Source organism: Pseudorasbora parva, chromosome 3 (assembly GCF_024679245.1).
Source record: "Pseudorasbora parva isolate DD20220531a chromosome 3, ASM2467924v1, whole genome shotgun sequence".
Taxonomy (NCBI): domain Eukaryota; kingdom Metazoa; phylum Chordata; class Actinopteri; order Cypriniformes; family Gobionidae; genus Pseudorasbora; species Pseudorasbora parva.
Genome location: NC_090174.1, coordinates 53309372 through 53331173, shown reverse-complemented (window position 1 = coordinate 53331173; position 21802 = coordinate 53309372). Strand labels below are relative to the sequence as shown.

At 41.3% G+C, this 21802-nt stretch overlaps 2 protein-coding genes across 3 annotated transcripts; both read left to right on the top strand.

The window, feature by feature from the left end:
- Nucleotides 1-5022: 5022 nt before the first annotated feature.
- On the top strand, nt 5023-6503 carry ccl19a.2 (chemokine (C-C motif) ligand 19a, tandem duplicate 2). 2 transcript variants are annotated; one of them, XM_067439463.1, is made up of 5 exons: nt 5023-5181; nt 5288-5369; nt 5676-5796; nt 5878-5992; nt 6180-6503. In XM_067439463.1, exons 2-4 carry the CDS (start codon nt 5309-5311, stop codon nt 5981-5983), a joined length of 288 nt encoding a protein of 95 aa, XP_067295564.1. In that variant the 5' UTR covers nt 5023-5181; nt 5288-5308; the 3' UTR covers nt 5984-5992; nt 6180-6503. The 2 variants fall into 2 exon arrangements, with proteins under 2 accessions (XP_067295564.1, XP_067295563.1); XM_067439462.1 differs by lacking the exon at nt 5023-5181 and having other exon boundaries at nt 5188-5369.
- A 5079-nt stretch (nt 6504-11582) lies between these two features.
- ccl19a.1 (chemokine (C-C motif) ligand 19a, tandem duplicate 1) lies at nt 11583-21659 on the top strand. Its single transcript, XM_067439461.1, has 4 exons — nt 11583-11750; nt 20065-20188; nt 20332-20452; nt 20912-21659. The coding sequence occupies exons 1-4, from the start codon at nt 11678-11680 to the stop codon at nt 20948-20950; spliced, it is 357 nt and encodes a 118-aa protein (XP_067295562.1). The 5' UTR covers nt 11583-11677; the 3' UTR covers nt 20951-21659.
- Nucleotides 21660-21802: the final 143 nt, after the last annotated feature.

The window sequence follows — 21802 nt, the reverse complement described above, 5'->3', positions numbered from 1 at the left end:
CTAGCACGCCTCTTGAGATCAGGGGAGTGAGGTTTACATGCAGAACGTTTTTGCAGAATGGTCGTGAACAGAACAAAAGTAAATGTTCTCATGCTTGGCTTTACATTAAGGCACAATTGCAAAATAACACAAAAAAAAAAAAGATATGTTGAAACAAATCAGCTTTATCCCAATGACATTAAGTGGCGTGATTGTAGTCCTATGAAGTATAGTGACAATTGTGAAGAAAATGTAAAGAAATATGGTAAAAAAATGTATGACACAGATTTTATTCTGCATACCCCATATAAAAAACTGCAGCAGGCCTTCAGTGGTACAGTGAGTACCACTGAAGGCCTGCTGCAGTTTTTTATATGGGGGATGCAGAATAAAATCTGTAACCTTTGGTATGATATTTTTTAAACGTCAGCAAGTTATTCCATTCTAACCTGAAAATGACAGGTAATTGGCATGCATGGGCTGTTGGTGTTGGAAGGCTACAATAAATCAGACTGGGAAAATGTTAAGTTACACTTTTTGAAAAACGAAACTGAGTTATACAAATGAGTGTCGACGTGCTTTTGAAAATGAGGCAAATAAAAATAGGTTTTCATTTAGGAGTTCAGCTCAGGCCAGTTTTTCATTGTGTGGGCACATTTCCCCTTAGTCTGTCTTGACAATAGTGATGCTCTTGGCGTTGTTATAGGTGCTTCACGGAAACACACACCCTCAGATTCGTGCCAAGCCCTCAGCTAGTAAAAGGCATTCAAACTATTCATTATTAAGATAATGACATGTTTTGATCATGTTAAATGCCTCTTTGTTGTACAGGAAGGTTTTGAAAGGCCCAGATTATGTACTTTATATTTCTGTCTCCACTACAGAAATTTTCCAGAAATTCATTCCACCCATCAATTTCTATCCGGGTTGCAACTGAATATTGTGAAATATAGGAATTTTAACAGTATGCTGAATTAAAACACAGCGAGGTCCATATTTCTGAGGCTATTGAAAATTCGGGAGTCAAAATGGAATTGAAAATAAGCAAAACAGTAAAATAAGATTTGAATATATTTTGTATTGATGTACTGTATATTTAATATCGATAATATTAATATGCACATACTAAAAAATTCTGAAAGTATTAAAAACACTTAAATTGCTATGCTGGAAATGTAACTTTTAATTCTAATTATATTAGAAAAAATGCAAAATCTCATGCATAAAATCTGACTTTTGGGTCCCAATGGAGGCTAACGAGCCGCGGGTGAAGTTCACTGCACGTTCGATCTTTTCAGCTGGGCAAAGGGATTTAATTCCAATTTATCTTCACTCTTAGAAAAAAATGGTACAGTGCTGTCACTGGGGCGGTACCCTTAGGTACAAAAGTGAAAAGGTACATCTTTGTACCTTACTCTCCTAAATGGTACATATTAGTACCTTAAAAAGTACATATCAGTAATTTAAGAGTGCGAATTAGTACCTTAGATTAGACTGGATAAAAAGATGCTGCATCTTAATTGTTAAGAAAACAAAATTAAATTAATTAATAAATCAAGCCTTTATTACACAACACTATGGGCTATTTCATACAGCATTCAACAACAAAAAAACATTTGCGAATTTGCGCTCCTAAAGGGCTTTCACACTTTTCCAAAATTGGACTCTCTCTCAGTTGACCTGCTGATAAATTTAATATATATATATATATATATATATATATATATATATATATATATATATATATATATATATATATATATGTGGAAAAAAAAATATATATATATATATCTCTTCCATGAGTACTTAATCTTACATTTAAAAAAAAATAACTTTCCTCCTCTATCTCTCCTTTCTTCTTCCTTTTTCTGGTTTTTGCTACTCTGAGCGGTATACAAATCTTGGTATTTGGGGCACTTTTTGTGTTTCGTTGCCTCTTCTTGATGGATCGATTCCTGTTCTCCTGAGTTGTAATTCGCTTTGGATAAAAGCGTCTGCTAAATGCATAAATGGAAATGTAATGGAAATGGAAATGGATATTGATGGGCCGCCTCCAGAACTGCCTGCTCTCGCCGCTGAACCACACCAGAGCCTGCAACATTTCTCCTCCACAGGCTGGATTAATGGATATTATGCCAGGGAGCATTTTAAAAAATGCGGGTCGGGTACAATATTTTCTTTTTGCCGGTCCGAGTTGCAGGCAGGTTAGTTGAAAACGTCGGTCTGGTACGGGTTGTTTATTTACATTTACATTTAATCATTTAGCAGACGCTTTTATCCAAAGCGACTTACAAAAAAGGGGAGAGCAATAGAAGCAACGAAACAAACAAGACCAACAACCTGTAAGAGCTGTAAGAAATCTCAATTAATTAGCACAGTACACTAATTTTATTTTATTTTTTCCCAACACTGGATTTTGATAGCTATGATAACAACCCATTAGGACTAAGGCTGTTGCCCCAGCTGTTGTCGTTAATGCAGATTCAGTGGCCCAATGGGTTGGTTTTGTATGGCATTCTAGCTAAACGCGCAGCAATAGCCATCGACAACAAATTGTTTATACATTGACCCTGCGCATCACTGATACCTAGACCAGGCTGGAATGTGAGTAGGTGGTGTGGGGTGACTCAATATCTTTCACAATTTATTTCTCCCCAATTCCTCTAAGCCCTGTATTGTGTACAGAGTATCTACGCAGACAAATGTTCTTTGTCTATTAAAGAAAGTAGGCTAAGTTGGTGGATTTATGTCTACTTCAAACAAAATGTTCTATTGGCCTATGTTAGAAGAATGCTAGCTGCCCTTCCCTTGGATTATGGCTGAAAGCTTAGCTCTTGAAAAACTGCATAAAGTAGAAAATCAGAGAGGTGTTTTTGGACTTGGAGATATCAAAGAGGCTCTAAAGTGCATGATGTTATGGAATAAGATGAATGATTATGAGGATTGTGTGATATAAGTCATGTGATTACCTGTATATTTGTATTTATGTATTTATTCATTTTATATTTTATATTATTGTTTGTTGTTGTGTGTGGGGGATTGAATTGAGATAAAATGTTGCAATTATCTTTTACTTTTTTAATACATGGTGGAATAAAACTCAAACAACTGATTACCATAATTATATATATTATATTATAATATATATATTCTTTATGTTAAACCATGTTCTTCCCTTAACTAAAACGAGTTGATTCATACCTCTCTCGTCTCAGTGTGTGCACTTAATCTCTCTGACGCGCGGTGATGATCTGATAGCATTTAGCTTAGCCCACTAAGCCCAGTTCATTCACTATGGTACCAAACAGAGATCAAGTTAGAAGCGGCCAAATACCTCCACGTTTTCCCTATTTAAATACAGTTACACAAATAGTTGAACGGTCAAGTATGGTGACACAAAATAAAACGTGATGCTTTTCTAAGCGGATTAAAAAGGAGAACTATAATGTATGGCGGAATAGCACTTCTGAGAGTACTTCGACTCGGTGCAGTAAAAAGTCCCGGACTGAAACATCCTCCCTCACATCTCCCTCTCTTATTTCCGACAATAGGAGGTGAGGATTTTTCAGGCGGGACTTTTTACTGCACCGAGTCGAAGTACTCTCAGAAGTGCTATTCTGCCATACATTATAGTTCTCCTTTTTAATCCACTTAGAAAAGCTACACGTTTTATTTAAAGGGGTACTTCAGCGCTGGGAAGATGAATCTGTATTTAAACTGGGTCATTAATGTAGTAGAAATGTGAAATTATTTTTTAATTTGGTGCTTTCTAGACTGAGAAAAGACAGAAAATGTATTTTTGTCTCATGGGGATGAAAGACTACAATTCCCAGAATGCTTCGCTGCCCTGTGAGGCCATTCCCAAAGCCACTACAATTAAATACTGAACGTGTCTGTTCAATATAACGATCGAGTTGCCGCGTGAGTTTCACAGCAGACTCAGATTACATTTAACGTCATAAATGAGTTGATGAGCTCTCGTGATGAGAGCTGAGGTAATCGCGACCACATTCACGGCATACATTCACAGCGTTTTCAGTGCATGCCTTTGGAAGCTTAACTTTCATAGAAATTAATTTGAGAAGTTAAAACACTTACATTGCTTAGCATCCGTTTAAATTAATGCCTGTAGCTGAGCTGAGCTGTAAGTGTGATCTCCATTCCCCGTGCGCGAGTTGAAAACATGAGGAAATGGCTCCCTCTGCTGGCTGTAGTCTATAGACTCTGGGCAATCATTCCTCTCGTGACGCAAATATCGTCAATTTGCGTCACGAGAGGAATTTTTCCAGAAATAAAATGCATAAATCTCTCGTCTCAGGGGGATATAAGAGGGGGGAGCACGATCATTTGAATATACTCCAGGGTTTCTGATACAAAGCCATATGTTAATCTCTGAAGTAACCCTTTAATGTCACCATACTTGATCGTTCAACTATTCGTAACTGTATTTAAATAGGGAAAACGTGGAGGTGTTTGGTCGCTTCTAACTTGATCTCTGTTTGGTACCATAGTGAATGAACTGGGCTTAGTGGGCTAAGCTAAATGCTATCAGATCGTCACCGCGCGTCAGAGAGATTAAGTGCACAATCTGAGACGAGAGAGGTATGAATCAACTTATCTTAGTTAAGGGAATAACAGTTTAATATGAAAAAAAAGTGAAGTATCCCTTTAAACTGTCTAGATTTTAGGTGAATTGTATGTAATCTCAGAATGAGAGAGAGTAGTTGGGGGAGAGGGGGTCAACAGAGAAAGATGTAGATTAGGATGATACTGAGGTGAGACTTGCATCTCGAATGGTTAGTCGGCATCTGCTAATTCCAGCCGTACATCTCCAAATCTAACTGAATCAGATCATTATGAAGGCTTTGTTAGGCTTTATTGAGAAAGCAAAAGTTATGAGCACTAAACCCTTATGCAATGGTTACATTGCAAGACAAAGAGGTCAAGATTTAGACTGATTTGAGTTAGATAAGACTGAGAGTAGGATTTGTGTGTGTGTGTGTGTGTGTGTGTGTCTGTGTGTGTGTGCGTGTCTGTGTGTGTGCGTGTCTGTGTCCGTGTTGTTTATAAGTTTCTGAATTAATGGTCATGTCATGCACCCCTGGAGAGAATTCTGCTGGAATAGAGAAGGAAAAAAAACGGTAAAGAATGTGGGCCATATAAAACACGCATGCATTTACTAGCAGGGGTGGAGCAGGTGCGGTAAGTCTTCGTGTGAAAGTGAAAGTTAGTATATTTTTTGTGTATAAATACCTGCACCTGATACCTGAATGTCACACCTGTGCACGGTTGTCTGATGCTCTTACAGCGACCAAACACAAAAGACAAAATGCAGACTTCCGCTGTAACTCTCCTGATCGTTTCTGCAGTCCTCTGGGGCAACATCGAAGGTAAGACTGAAACACTAACTCTTTATGGCACATGCTTGCAGCTTCTCAGAAGCGTCCTGCAGGATTTCAGAACAAATTTCTGAGAACTTTCTGCAGCTCCGGATTTATAGTTATTGATAAATAGAGCAATTCTTGGCTTCTCTGTGCTGACTTGCTTTCTCAAAGATTCACTTATAGTAACTGTGAGAGTAAATTCCCGTAAGTCCAGAAACAGACCAAGTTCTGTTCTCACATGGGGTCAAATACATATTAAAGAAGGGGGGTTTCCAGTGACAAGCATTACTAATGGCAACCTTTCGTTTTCAGCGTTTTCAGACACAGCTGTAGACTGCTGTCTGACCACCAAGGACACTCGTATACCACTGCAGATTGTTGCATCCTACTTTCACCAAACCACAGACAGTGGATGTCCCATTGCAGCAACTGTGTAAGTATCGATTGATTCCCAGTCGACTTCATTGATACACTAGGATCTTATTAATGGATGTTTTCCCTCATGTTCCCATAGATTCATTACAAAAAAGGACAGGAAGCTGTGTGCTCCACCAGAGAATAACGTCTGGATTACCAAAATCATCTCACACCTGGACAAGAAGAAGAAAACTCCTCAGTAGGAACACATGGTACTAACAACAACTCCCACTGCATGTCCATTTTCAAGCTTTAGTTCTGCTCTCTTAGTTCTGTGATATCTCACAGACGTCTTAAATGGAATCAGACATTTCGCAGAAGTTGCAGTTCTTCTTCTTTAAAACCTTTCTGTCCCCTGATATTAAAAACTTAATCTGGTTTCGTTTTGTTGCTTTACAGAAAGGACAGGAGGTGAACATGATGACCCAGCTGCACTGAATACACAGGAAGTGACTATTTAATCATCAACTGTGTCAGTGATTTAAAAAAATATTTACAAAGTATTTTGAACTTTGTAAATGACTAAATGCGAATATGCTGTTTATGTAGTATGTTTTTTATATTTTACTGCACTGTCTTACCGTAGTGAGTGTCATACATTTCCATGAGATATCCTGGAAGTGATATCTGTATTTTAAGGACGTTTGTTGATGTATCAAACTGTGTGACCAGAATTTTTTGCTCAGTATGATTTAAAATAAATTAATTTTATTGACTATCCCATCCACTGCAATTATTTATTTTCCAGTGTCAGTTTTCCTTCATTTGAGATCAAGATGCAGCAATATGCATTTTCAAAAATAAATGAATTGGGGCCAGGAAGTCTTTTATGCAAGGCTTAATTTATTATTATTATTATTATTATTATTATTATTATTATTATTATTATTATTATACATCAATATTATTACAATTTTAAAATGATCCCTTTGTAGCAAAGTTCGTGAATGTGAGGAAGGAAGAGGACACGGGGGTCGGCTAGACGGTTGATGCTCTTTTATTTTCTCTCAATATTCAAGGCACACTCCGTAGTGTGGAGATTCGTGCAAACTCAAAACAATAGCGATCACTTCCGGGTCGGCACTTCCGGCTTCCGGTAACTCAGTCTCTGTGGGGGTTTGGCATCAACCGTCCTGACTCTCTCTCTCCCTGGTCTCTGGTTCCGCTGGTGTTTTATCCCGTCTCCGCGCTCATTACTGGAACAAGAGACAGGTGTTGTTAATCTGCGTCCAACCCACTCACTTACCGCTCGTCCCGCGGCCCTCTCTCCCGCTGCAGACCTCGCTGAACCACGCCCCCCTTGCCACATACCCCCACCGCCCGACTCAGGCCGGGGAGCCGTCCGGCCTGCAGCCCCCCCCCATTTCTGGAGAGGAAATCGGCCACAGCCATCTGAGCACCCGGCCTGTGGACCACCTTGAACTTAAACGGCTGAAGAGCTAGATACCAACGGGTGATCCGCGCGTTGGTATCCTTCATGCGGTGGAGCCATTGGAGAGGAGCGTGGTCCGAACAGAGAGTGAACTCCCGCCCCAGGAGGTAATAGCGGAGAGTGAGAACGGCCCATCTGATGGCCAAACACACCTTCTCTATGGTGCTGTACTTAGCTTCCCTCTTGGAGAGCTTACGGCTAATGTACAGCACCGGCCGCTCTCCCCCCTCCACCTCCTGGGCCAGGACTGCGCCCAGCCCCCTGTCCGACGCGTCAGTCTGCAACAAGAAAGGGAGAGAAAAGTCAGGGGAGTGTAAAAGCGGCCCGCCACATAGAGCAGCCTTCACTTGGGTAAAAGCCTGTTGACACGGCTCCGTCCACTGGACCGTATCTGGTAGCCCCTTTCTAGTAAGATCAGTCAAAGGGCTGGTGAGGTCCGAATAATTTGGTATAAACCGTCTATAATATCCCGCCAGCCCCAAGAACTGTCTTACCTCCTTTTTGGTCTTGGGCCTCGGACAGGTTGCAATTGCGGCAGTCTTATCAATTTGGGGACGCACCTGCCCATGACCCAAGTGGAAGCCCAGATACCTTACTTCCACCCGCCCAATCGCACACTTCTTTGGATTGGCCGTGAGCCCCGCTCCCCTCAGCGACCTCAGGACCGCCCTCACATGCTGCATATGCCGCTGCCAATCGTGACTATAAATCACTATGTCATCCAGGTACGCAGCAGCATATGCAGCATGGGGACACAAAATCCTATCCATGAGTCGCTGGAAGGTTGCGGGCGCCCCGAACAAGCCGAAAGGAAGCGTGACAAATTGGTGTAATCCAAACGGCGTGGTGAAAGCTGTTTTTTCTTTGGACAATGGAGACAAGGGGATCTGCCAATAGCCCTTTGTTAAGTCCAGTGTCGAATAAAATCGAGCCGTGCCTAACCGATCAAGCAACTCGTCAACCCGCGGCATTGGATACGCGTCGAATTTCGACACAGCGTTCACCTTGCGGTAGTCCACACAGAACCTGACCGAGCCGTCTGTTTTGGGGACCAAAACTATCGGGCTCGCCCAGTCACTGTTGGACTCCTCGATTACTCCCATGTCGAGCATTGTGCCTAATTCTTCCTGAACTACTTTTTTCTTGTGTTCAGGCAAGCGATACGGCCGGCTGCGAACTACCACGCCCGGCTCGGTCTCGATATGGTGCTGAATCAAGTCGGTACGTCCCGGTAGGGGCGAGAACACGTCAGCGAACTCCGCCTGCAATTTCGATAAATCAGTGAGTTGTAACGGTGAGAGGTGATCTCCCCCAGGGGCCAGCGCGACTGATTGCGCTTTAATGCTCGCCTCTGGCCCGAGATCATCCTCTCCCCCGATCACCGTTGCCAACAACACTGAGTCCACCTCATTCCATTTTTTTAGCAGGTTGAGGTGGTATATTTGACGTGCTCCGTTCCTATCGGATCGTATCACTTCATAATCGAGCTCTCCTATCTGTCGTGCGACCTCAAACGGCCCCTGCCACTTTGACATTAATTTTGAGCTCGACGTCGGGAGTAGAACGAGCACTTTCTCTCCCGGTGTGAATTTGCGTAGTTTAGTACCCCTGTTATATGACCGGCTCTGGCGGTCCTGGGCTTGCAACAAATTCTCCCTAGATAGCCGCCCCAAGGTGTGGAGTTTTGTTCGCAAGTCCATGACATACTGAATTTCGTTTTTGGCCAACGAAGGCCCCTCCTCCCAAGTTTCTCGTAGGACGTCCAGCACCCCCCGTGGCTGCCGCCCGTAGAGAAGCTCGAAGGGGGAAAACCCCGTGGAGGCTTGCGGGACCTCTCGCACAGCAAATAAGAGGGGTTCTAACCACCGATCCCAATTTTTGGCGTCTTCCTGTACGAATTTACGGATCATGGATTTAAGAGTGCGATTAAATCGTTCGACCAAGCCGTCTGTTTGTGGGTGATAGACGCTGGTTCGAATGGATTTAATGCCCAATAATCCGTACAATTCGCTTAACGTGCGTGACATAAACGCCGTGCCTTGATCAGTGAGGATTTCCTTCGGAATCCCCACCCGGGAGATTAAACGAAACAGTGCGTCCGCAACACTCTTCGCCGAGATGTTGCGGAGAGCCACTGCTTCCGGATATCGTGTTGCAGTCCACAATAACTAGCGCAAAACGATGTCCGCGTGCGGATCGCTCTAATGGCCCGATGAGGTCCATCGCAATTCTCTCGAACCTCATTCCATCCCGGGTTTCGGCACCAGTGTAGCAAAGTTCGTGAATGTGAGGAAGGAAGAGGACACGGGGGTCGGCTAGACGGTTGATGCTCTTTTATTTTCTCTCAATATTCAAGGCACACTCCGTAGTGTGGAGATTCGTGCAAACTCAAAACAATAGCGATCACTTCCGGGTCGGCACTTCCGGCTTCCGGTAACTCAGTCTCTGTGGGGGTTTGGCATCAACCGTCCTGACTCTCTCTCTCCCTGGTCTCTGGTTCCGCTGGTGTTTTATCCCGTCTCTGCGCTCATTACTGGAACAAGAGACAGGTTTTGTTAATCTGCGTCCAACCCACTCACTTACCGCTCGTCCCGCGGCCCTCTCTCCCGCTGCAGACCTCGCTGAACCACGCCCCCCTTGCCACACCCTTTTTATGTGAATATTGTAAAAAGTAATTTTTTAACAAGTAATTTCCTGTGATGCAAAACTACATTTCCAGCATCATTACTCCAGTCTTCAATCACACGATCCTTTAGAAATCATTCTAATATTTGATGCATTTCTTATTATTATCAATGTTGAAAATAGTTGTGATTATTTGTGGGAACTGTGATAAATTAGTTTCAGGATTCGTTGATTATAAAGTTCAAATGAACAGCATTTATTTGAAATCAACATATTTTGTAAGATTTTATTTAAATTTCTTAGTGCTATACATTTAAGAATTTAAAAAACCCTAAATATTATAGCCATTAAGCTAATCTATAAGACATGAAGTACATAAAGATGTGCGTTGACATACAAACCTTTATAAAAAACCCAACATAATTCACTATATTTTATCCCCATACACTGCCCCTGCCCCTAAACCTACCGATCATAGGAAACATTCTGCATTTTTACATTTTCAAAAAACATCACATAGTATGATTTATAAGATGTTTTCCTCATGGGGACAAAAAAAAGGACATTTTGTTCCCACAACGTAGAGTTTATCAGGCCACACACACACAAACGCACATGCACGCACACTTACACGCACGGACAGACACACACACACACACACACACACACACACACACACACACACACACACACACACACACACACACACAGTGATTTGTTTTGTGAAATGAGGAGGCATTCCATAGTCGTAATGGTTTTTATACCGTACAAACCGTATTTTCTATCCCCCTACACTGCCCCTGCCCCTAAACCTACCCATCACAGAAAACATTCTGCATTATTACTTCCTCAAAAAAAAAAAAAAAAAAAAAAAAACCTGTATGATTTATAAGCATTTTGAAAAGTAGGACATGGGTAATGTCCTCATATTTCACCCTCTCCTTGTAATACCTATGTCATTATCATAGACTGGTCATTATTCACATTTGTGTCCTCATATATCACAAAAACATGCCCACACACACACACACACACACACACACACACATACAATGTTCTATGGGAACTTTCCATAGACATCGGTATAGATTCCCTTCCCCATAGGAATACAGCAGGTGTACAAATTAGAACTATTACATTTGACAGACAAGTAAAAGTCAATCTCTTAATGGTTTGCTTGCTTTGTTTGCTTTTATCTCAAGAGAAACGCTGTCATGCCCTTTGTCTATTTCAGTGAACACACACACACACACACACACACACACACACACACACACACACACACACACACACACACACACACACACACACACACACACAATAATTAACTGTGTTCTAAGTAAACATTATTGTTCCTTTATTTCCAGCCCTCTGGAATTCCCGAGACTCTGTATTGACAAGCATCAATAACACATGCAGTCGACCAAACTGTTTGGCAGGTTTAGCTAGAGTTAAGTTGCTAAACTGCTTCAACCATATCGAAACATTTACCAGTCTGTTGGCCTTTGAGTGAGAAAGTATGTGAGATTCTGTGAGGGTTTCTATTTGGGCATAAATGGAAAAGAGAAAAAAAGAGCAAGGAACAGATAATGTGGTGCATTGTGCTGCATGGCCTCATAAAAAAAAAAATTCCTTTGTCCAGGTCACAACCTCTGGTCCAGCCTCTCCTCTTTGCCAGAGAGAGTGGGAGGGATAAACGTCAAAGTGAAACCAAGTGGTGCTATAAAGCAAGGGGGGATGGAGAAATGAAAGGAGAGTATCAGGAAAGAGACAAAAATCTTCCAGCCACTTGAGCAGGACCGAGTCAGCACTTGTTCCAGCATCTCCTGTGCCCACCGCCATGGCTTCCTTCATTCCTGCGCTGAGTGTGATTCTTTGTGCACTGGCACTCATTCTCCACAGCGGTCCGGCAGGTAATCTGGCATGTTTTCTTCCTTCATCTTATGTGCTTATTTCAATAATTTATTCTTTGTGATGTGTCACACAACTCAACATTTCAAGTTTTTAGTAATCAAAGAAAAAAAATCCCATCCATTTTTTTTTTAACATTCTCTTTATTGTTTTTTAAACACTGGCACAACAAAAAATTCACTGTGCTAATACAGTATAATAATATTATATAATAACAAAAATGTTTTTCCATATGTAAATGATTTATATTTATATTTCAACAGAGATAGTGAGAGGGAAAAAAGGGGGCGGGTAGCAGGGTTAGGATTTAAATATTGCAGTCTTGTTAAAATAATTAATAAAATGTTTCCACACTGTATAAAACTGACCTTGTTTTTTAAAGAAAATCTAATCTTTTCGAGTTGAAGGTGGTGCATTACATCTTTAATCAGAACAGAGCATTGAGATGGGGTTTTTTTTTTTGCTTCCAATTAAGCAAAATCAATCTATGTGCGAAGAGCTCCAAGCACAATACACTGATTTTTAGAGAGCTCCACATTATCACTACTGGCACCAAAAATAGCCAGAATTGGGTCTGGGTCTTGTGGCTTTCCCAATACCTTTGACAATAATTAAAAAACTGAAATCCAATAATTATGAATATTAAACTCTAAAAACTGCTGGGTTAAAAACAACCCAAGCTGTGTTGAAAATGGACAAACCCAGAAATTGGTTGTTTGAATGGGTCCATTAACTGGGTTTAAACAACCCAATTTCTAGGTTCGTCCATTTTCATCCCAATTGGGTTGTTTTTAAACCAGCATTTTTTGGAGTGTAGGACATTTCCAGAACATATGTCATAATGAGGGTGGTGTTTGACTGCATCTGCAACATATTGGGTCCACAGAAGAGAACATCTTAGAGAGTTTTAATTTAGACAGGTGAAGTCTATGTAAGATCTTAAACTATATTAAACAATGTTTAATGCACAGAGAAGAAGAATGAATCCACTCTTGAGCTTCTTCCCATTGCCAGTCTCCAATACCTGTTCCAAGATCTTCTTGTCATGCTGCTCTTAAAATGCTCTAAGGAAACATCCCATTCCAACTGTGATTATATATATATATGTTAAAAACAGAGAGGACACGGAGAACTGAGAACAGTGAAACAGAGTTTGTTGAGATGAAACCAGGATGAGATCGTCAGAGGTGAGTGTAGGCAAGATGAATCCAAGCAGAGTGACAAAGGGGTAATACGATACGTCTTTGTTGCAGATGTACTCTGCTGATTAAGCGTTGTGTCTGGGAGAGGGTGGAGCATGGCGTGCTTGTAACATTACCCCCCTTCCCCCCTCCCTCCATGGCCATCTCCTGAGGGCCGAAGACCCAGACGCCGTGGTGGTCTACCTCTACCCCGAGGCGCTGGTCGATCTAGACGAGTGGAGTGCAAGTTCTCAAGTAGCGTCGGATCTAGGACGTCATGTCGGCGTACCCATGAACGCTCTTCTAGGCCGTAACCCTCCCAGTCCACAAGATATTGGAGTTGAGCACCACGACGCCGGGAGTCCATGATTTCCTGGACTTGGTATGCAGCGCCGTCTTCAACAGAAGAGAAGGAGGGGGCCCCGGAGTAACGCCAGGCTCTGTGGAAACAGAAATAGATGGATGGTGAGGCTTTAACAGAAATAAATGGAAGGTGGGGTGAATCCGGTATTGTGGAGGTAGTTGTAGTTTGAAAGTAACCGGATTGATGTGCTGCAGGATGGTAAAGGGGCCAACAAATCTGGGACTCAACTTTCTGCACTGCAGACGCAGTCGGATGTCATGTTTTTTGCAGATGAATGGCGGGATGGCAGACTGAGACACTGGAGTGCTGGAGCGATGGAGACAAGGAGCCAGGAGACAAGATGTGGAAACACTCGGGAGACAAGGAGACACAGGTAAGTATACAGCTGAGTCCGTGGTACTTAGCATAGGCTGTAGCATGTACAAACGAGACCGGACAGTGACTGAGTGAGTGAACGGGGCTTAAGTGCAGATGGTGATTGGAGTGCTGATGATGTGCAGGTGCGTGTGATCAGTACTCTGTTGACTGAGCTTTGTGTCTGGGAGAGGGTGGAGCATGGTGTGCTTGTAACATTACCCCCCTTCCACCTTCCCTCCACGGCCCTCTCCTGAGGGCCGAAGACCCCGACGCCGTGGTGGTCTACCTCTACCCCGAGGTGCCGGTCGATCTGGACAAGTGGAGTGGAAGGTCTCAAGTAGAATCGGATCTAGGATGTCATGTCAGAGTACCAATGAACGCTCTTCTGGGCCATAACCCTCCCAGTCCACGAGATATTGGAGTTGACCACCATGACGTCAGGAGTCCATGATTTCCTGGACTTGGTATGCAGCTCCGTCTTCAAGCAGAAGAGGAGGAGGGGGCTTCGGGGTAACGCCAGGCTCTGTGGAAACAGAAATAGATGGATGGTGAGGCTTGAGCAGTAATAAATGGAAGGTAGGGTGAATCCAGTGTTGTGGAGGTAGTTGTAGTTTGTAAATAACCAGATTGATGTGCTGCAGGATAGTAAAGGGGCCAACGAATCTGGGACTCAACTTCAGACGCAGTCGGATGTCATGTTTGTTGCAGATGAATGGCGGGATGGCAGACTGAGACACTGGAGTGCTGGAGCGATGGAGACAAGGAGCCAGGAGACAAGATGTGGAAACATTTAGGAGACAAGGAGACACAGGTAAGTATACAGGTGAGTCCGTGGTAGTTAGCATAGGCTGTAGCATGTGCAAACGAGACCGGACAGTGACTGAGTGAGTGAACGGGGCTTAAGTGCAGATGGTGATTGGAGTGCTGATGATGTGCAGGTGCGTGTGATCAGTACTCTGTTGACTGAGCGTTGTGTCTGGGATAGGGTGCAGCCTGGCGTGCTTGTAACATTACCCCCCTCCCTCCACGGCCATCTCCTGAGGGCCGAAGACCCTGACGTTGTGGTGGTCTACCTCTACCCCAAGGCGCCGGTCGATCTGGACGAGTGGAGTGGAAGGTCTCAAGTAGATTCGGATCTAGGATGTCATGTCGGAGTAGCAATGGAGACAAGGAGCCAGGAGACAAGACGTGGAAACACTCAGGAGACAAGTAGTGATGTTACGTCTGACACCGATGCTCCGAAGCTTGCTTCAAACTCGAACGGTCCTTGAAATGAACCACTGCTTCGGAGCTTGTATCATTTCGTCACTAGTCACGTGAAAATGCCTTCTGAAGCAAACAAACTGCTTCACTCCTGTAGTGAACCACCTGACTGCTTTGACAGCCCAATCAGTGTTGTCAAGTTTGAAACCTGCCGGCTGTATTTCTGTATGATACTGCCATGCTAAAAAATATATAAATAAATAAAACAACACAAAAATAAATAAAAAACTCTTTTACTGAAATTCTATTGCATTTAATGGTTTTCATGGGAATTTTATTGGTTGTAATGGGAATTATTGTGGTCTCTGTGGGTCTCTTCTGATATGTGTTGGGTTCTATTGGTTGGGGCATCACATCCTAATGGAATATGTCCCACACATAAAGAAAAAAAAAATCTGTAGTGGTTTAAATTGTAAAAGCCAACGGTTCCTATTGGTATTTTAATAGAAACCAATAGAATTTCTGTGATGGTTTCCAGCTTTTAAAAGCTGGTCTGATCTTCTGTCCTTGTCTAAAGAAATAATTATAGACGCACACATCATTAATGTTTTATTATCAAGGTGAACACATGAAATTCCTCAGTATCTGTAAAATGTACCTACATAAATGAGCTTCACAGCACTAACACTAGGCTTGTTTGAGATGAGCAAAATCTGCGCAGAACCGATCACCGGTGATCAGCGCAAGATGCATGCCGGTTAGAAATGTGTCCGAGGGCGGTCCGCCTTGCTCTGATGTCATGCCGACGTATGTCAAAAATCTCTCGCGATGGTGAGGCGGATGTGTCGGATTCTGCAGTCGAGCGCAGTTGCTCTCCACCGACTGCGCGGAGCAAAAGCATGATGGGAAATGACTTGCTGGCGACACAGCTTAATGAAATAAATAACAAAAACTTTGGGTGTCTTGTTCATAATATTTATTTTCATATAAAAGCAACAGAACTTAAATTACATCCAGTTTATCAGCAACAGAGCGCACGAGTGTGAATCCAGCGATATCCGCAACTGATCTCGCAGGTGTCTGATCCACTACGAGAAGAGAGAACTGTCCGGCTTGCCTGAACTTTTTTCACTCCTCCCCTCACTGCAGCCGCCTAGACTCGCCTTTATTTCAGGCGAGGCAAGGCGCATCTCAAACAAGCCTACTGTTTCAGCTTCGATCGCCTCGGTAAACCCGTAGCCTAATAAACGGGGCGTGAACATAAGCCTACTTGCATTTTATGGTTGTCAGCTTTGTTGCATTACATTTACTTCACCAGGAGATGGTGCTGCAATTTCTATCTGAATGAAGCTTCGAGTAACAAACCATTTTCTATGGAGAGAAAACAGTATCTAAACCTTCCACAAATGTACGTGAGAGATCCACATTCGCGTGTACCAATCCACAAATGCACGCGAGAGATCCACATGCGCGCACACCAATTCACAAATGCACGCGAGAGATCCACATGCGCACGCACCAATTCACAAATGCACGCGAGAGATCCACACACACAAAGCAATCCACAAATGCACGCGAGAGATCCACACACACAAAGCAATCCACAAATGCACGCGAGAGATCCACACACACAAAGCAATCCACAAATGCACGCGAGAGATCCACACACACAAAGCAATCCACAAATGCACGCGAGAGATCCACATGCGCGCGCACCAATTCACAAATGCACGCGAGAGATCCACACACACATTTAATTATGTGTAAATTACACACCTGTAATTTAATGCACAGTAAATCACAAGTCTTTTGCATTGGTGTTCTTCTTAGAATGCCCCTGAATATGCGCTTTTGTACCTGTGGAATGTTTTGAGACTGTCGTTCCGTGGCCTTGATTCACAAATGCACAGAAGCCTATCCGTATCTGTCCCAAAGATGCGATACAGTGTTCTTCCTCCAGAGGGCGCTTACCGGCCTTCGAACTGAATCTTCCAAAGGGCTAAATTCATTTTGTTTTCTGACTTGGTGAGACAACTGAAGTCTAAACATTTTTCACTAAATATCTTATGCATAAATACAAATTTAGAAAACAAACCTTTTTTTATTCTTCAACATGAGATCAGAAAATATATAGCCTATTAAAAAAAAACATTCGGATAACAGGAAAGCTTTTAAGTCTTTGAAATGATTTCTGTAACTGTTGGTCATTACTAGGCTCAGTACTATCGCAAGTGCGGTGCCAAGTGTGAGACTGAACAGGGCAGGCACGTGCAGAGGGGGAGCTTTGGGTGCTCGAGCCCTAGCCCTTTTTCAAAATAAATCAAAAGTGCCCCTCTCAGACAAATATCAATGATAATATTTTTGGTCAATAAAACAAAATAAATTTGACTTATAATAACATGACAATGTGTACAATATTAACGAATGGCTCAAAAGTCGGAAAATGTCTGTTTTTTTTTTTCTTATCAGTCGGTCTAAGTGTTGCCATAGCGCGTTGCTATGGGTTGCATGCGATTTACTGGCTGATTTTCCACAGCTAAAGCGCTTAACGTGAAAAACGCTTAACGTGGCTTAATGCACTAAGACTGTTAAAAACACACCAAACTCAGGAAATATCATAGCCCAGAATATGAACGCAAGGCGTTTTATTACACGTTAAACGTTTTTCTCCCATAGAAAACCATTATAAGAAAATGCTTAACGTGACTTAATGCACTAAGACAGTGTTAAAAACACACCAAACACCAAAAGGAAATATCATATTAATACTGTCTTAGTGCATTAAGCCACGTAAGCGTTTCCATGCGTTCATATTCTGGGCTATGATATTTCCTGAGTTTGGTGTGTTTTTAACAGTCTTAGTGTTTCTAACAGTCCACATTGTCATGTTATTATAAGTCAAATTTATTTTGTTTTATTGACCACAAATATTATCATTGATATTTGTCTGAGAGGGGCACTTTTGATTTATTTTGAAAAAGGGCTAGGGCTCGAGCACCCAAAGCTCCCCCTCTGCACGTGCCTGCCCTGTTCAGTCTCACACTTGGCACCGCACTTGCGATAGTACTGAGCCTAGTAATGACCAACAGTTACAGAAATCATTTCAAAGACTTAAAAGCTTTCCTGTTATCCGAATGTTTTTTTTTAATAGGCTATATATTTTCTGATCTCATGTTGAAGAATAAAAAAAGGTTTGTTTTCTAAATTTGTATTTATGCATAAGATATTTAGTGAAAAATGTTTAGACTTCAGTTGTCTCACCAAGTCAGAAAACAAAATGAATTTAGCCCTTTGGAAGATTCAGTTCGAAGGCCGGTAAGCGCCCTCTGGAGGAAGAACACTGTATCGCATCTTTGGGACAGATACGGATAGGCTTCTGTGCATTTGTGAATCAAGGCCACGGAACGACAGTCTCAAAACATTCCACAGGTACAAAAGCGCATATTCAGGGGCATTCTAAGAAGAACACCAATGCAAAAGACTTGTGATTTACTGTGCATTAAATTACAGGTGTGTAATTTACACATAATTAAATGTGTGTGTGGATCTCTCGCGTGCATTTGTGAATTGCTTTGTGTGTGTGGATCTCTCGAGTGCATTTGTGGATTGCTTTGTGTGTGTGGATCTCTCGCGTGCATTTGTGAATTGGTGCGTGCGCACGTGGATCTCTCGCGTGCATTTGTGAATTGGTGCGTGCGCATGTGGATCTCTCGCGTGCATTTGTGAAATGGTGCGTGCGCATGTGGATCTCTCGCGTGCATTTGTGGATTGCTTTGTGTGTGTGGATCTCTCGCGTGCATTTGTGGATTGGTACACGTGAATGTGGATCTCTCACTTACATTTGTGGATTGCTTTGTGTGTGTGGATCTCTCGCGTGCATTTGTGAATTGGTGCGTGCGCACGTGGATCTCTCGCGTGCATTTGTGAATTGGTGCGTGCGCATGTGGATCTCTCGCGTGCATTTGTGAATTGGTGCGTGCGCATGTGGATCTCTCGCGTGCATTTGTGGATTGGTACACGCGAATGTGGATCTCTCACGTACATTTGTGGAAGGTTTAGATACTGTTTTCTCTCCATAATTTTCGACACAATTGTATCAGAAAGCAATAATGCTTTGAAACGCTTCATTTGGCCATCACTGGAGACACAGGTAAGTATACAGGTGAGTCCGTGGTAGTGAGCATAGGTTGTAGCATGTGCAAACGAGACCGGACAGTGACTGAGTGAGTGAACGGGGCTTAAGTGCAGATGGTGATTGGAGTGCTGATGATGTGCAGGTGCATGTGATCAGTACTCTGGTGACTGAGTGTTGTGTCTGGGAGAGGGTGGAGACTGGCGTGCTTGTAACAATATAATGGATATTCCTCCTTTAGTAAATGGATCCTGCAAAAACAGTGAATCCCTCTGAGAGGTTAATAAAATCCCATCCATTTTTTTTCTGATTAAATAAAATCTAATCAACTTAAAATACTTAAATTGAGTAATGCATTTTATTATTTGTATAATATTATGATAAGTTGTATTATTGTTATTAATATTATTATGATTAATAATATAGATATAATGTATTATTTAAAAAAATAGATAATTTTAATATTCATATATTAAAATTATAATATTAATTTATTATATTATTTATTTATTTTTATTATATATTATAGAATAGACATCATGCATTATGTATATATTAAATAATTTATATATCTACAGTATATTTATATATCTATATATACTGTATATATTTGTGTGTGTTTTGCAAGATTATACAGGGTGTGCAGGACTGCTTTAGCTTAAGTTTTTTTTAAAGACTTTTAAAAGTGATTATTAATCATTTATTAGTTGTTCATTATTAGTTGTTATATAAATTCACATAAATTAATTTAGAATATATATATATATATATATATATATATATATATATATATATATATATATATATACATTTTTAGAAACCTTTGTCAGACATTTGTTCACCGATTTTAAAAACCTTTTGCACATTTGTTTCGCTTTGCTGCACACTGTTATATAAGTACAGTATAGCACAGTAATTTATGTGCAATAACTCTTTTATGCCAAGAAATGTAATGCCAAAAACATTAAAAGTGTTGTTTTACTTACAGACAGATGCAGGTGGTGCTGATTCCTCCTTTTCCTGTCTTTCCATCTCTTGTGTTTCATCATTTGTTTCTCTTTTGCCTTGATCTTTATCAGATGCTCAGGCAGACTTAGCATTGGACTGTTGCCTGAAGTTTAGCCATAAAGTCATCCCGAGAAACATCCTCCTCTCTTACCAGATTCAGTTCAAAAGTGACGGCTGCCCAAGTGATGCTGTTGTGTAAGTATATTCATCAAAGGAAATACTGGATGTTTATACGCAGTTCAAAATACTGTATTTCTGAGAAAAGCAGATGTGGGTGTATAACAGGAAAGTGGTCAAAAATGGTCTGCTCTAATGTGCAAAAATCAATTCTCTTTCAGATTTGTGACCAGGAAAGCTCTGAAGCTTTGCGCCCCACCTGCCACCGATAACAAGTGGGTTATAGACAATATCAGCTTTCTGGACCAAAGGCTCAAGAAGTGCAAAGAAACCAAATTCCATGTACGCATTTTTTTCCCTCGTATCTGATGACATAATGTTGGCATGTTATTGTTATGGCACGAGTCCTACAGCAGGTCACTTTCTCTTCTCTGGTTTTCATCTGACTCATGACTTTGTTTATGTGTTAGATCATGATTTGGATGTTATAGTCTTACTCATACAAAACCACAAACTATTTAACTATGAAACCACAAGCCAAAACATACTCCTAAGGCGCAGATTTACTGAGATTTAAACAGACCACCAACAACGTGGACTCAGACTTGGACTCATGCATTTTGTACGTGAAGCATGTGCAGCAGATTTGCAGTTTCAAATAATGCAATTCAAATTAGAATCAGAATTCTAATAGGAATACAGCAGTTGTACAAATTAGAACTATTACATTTGACAGTCAAGTGAAAGTCAATTTCTTTATAAGCATTGACTAATGGTTTGCTTTGTTTGCTTTTATTTCAGGAGAAACGCTGTCATGCCCTGAAGAATTTGCATATTTGAGTTAACACACACGCACACGCACACACACACACACACACACACACACACACACACACACACACACACACACACACACACACACACACACACACACACACACACACACACACACACACTGTTTTTGTGACATATGGGGACATTTGATAGGAATAATGTTTTTTATACTGTACAAACCGTATTTTCTATCCCCCTACACTGCCCCTGCCCCTAAACCTTCCCATCACAGGAAACTCATCCTGTATGATTTATAAGCATTTTGAAAAGTGGGACATGGGTAATGTCCTCATATTTCACCCTCTCCTTGTAATACCTGTGTCATACCCATGTCCAGGGGCGTAGCTTTTCAGAAGTCAGGGGGACAGAAATGTCATAATACCATTTTTTTTTTTTTTTGGGACCAATATAATTTATCGCATCTCTTGCTTTTAATTGGGCAAGATATCAAATACACTGCTGAACAATAACCACTAATTAATATCTATAATATTATTCTCCTATTTTTTGTGCCAATTTTATGATTGGTTTATACAGTCCCTGACAAAAGTCTTGTCGCTTATCTATTTTCTAGAAATACCTGATATTAACCTGACTTTTAATTAATTAATTGGTGTTAGAAATAGCTCATATGAAAAGCTAAAACCCTCCCAAATGATGTTTAATGCACTGAAATAAATAATGTTCACAGAAAAAATATTTATCTTTTAATCAAGACAGAAAGTCAAATTTTGGCAAGATAAAAGTTTTGTCGCCTATACAGAAATTGAACAAATTTACTGCAAATACAAAAATATGTCAGCAAATTAAGTTGTGGTGCTGTGAGATCCAAATTTAATATCTTGTATGACTTCCATG

Coding starts and splice junctions, on each gene's coding strand:
- ccl19a.2 (XM_067439462.1), top strand. CDS start 5,276: ATGCTCTTACAGCGACCAAACACAAAAGACAAAATGCAGACTTCCGCT. Junction 5,370..5,675: donor CCTCTGGGGCAACATCGAAG/GTAAGACTGAAA, acceptor TTTCGTTTTCAG/CGTTTTCAGACACAGCTGTA. Junction 5,797..5,877: donor TGTCCCATTGCAGCAACTGT/GTAAGTATCGAT, acceptor ATGTTCCCATAG/ATTCATTACAAAAAAGGACA.
- ccl19a.1 (XM_067439461.1), top strand. CDS start 11,678: ATGGCTTCCTTCATTCCTGCGCTGAGTGTGATTCTTTGTGCACTGGCA. Junction 11,751..20,064: donor TCTCCACAGCGGTCCGGCAG/GTAATCTGGCAT, acceptor GATCTTTATCAG/ATGCTCAGGCAGACTTAGCA. Junction 20,453..20,911: donor GCAAAGAAACCAAATTCCAT/GTACGCATTTTT, acceptor CTTTTATTTCAG/GAGAAACGCTGTCATGCCCT.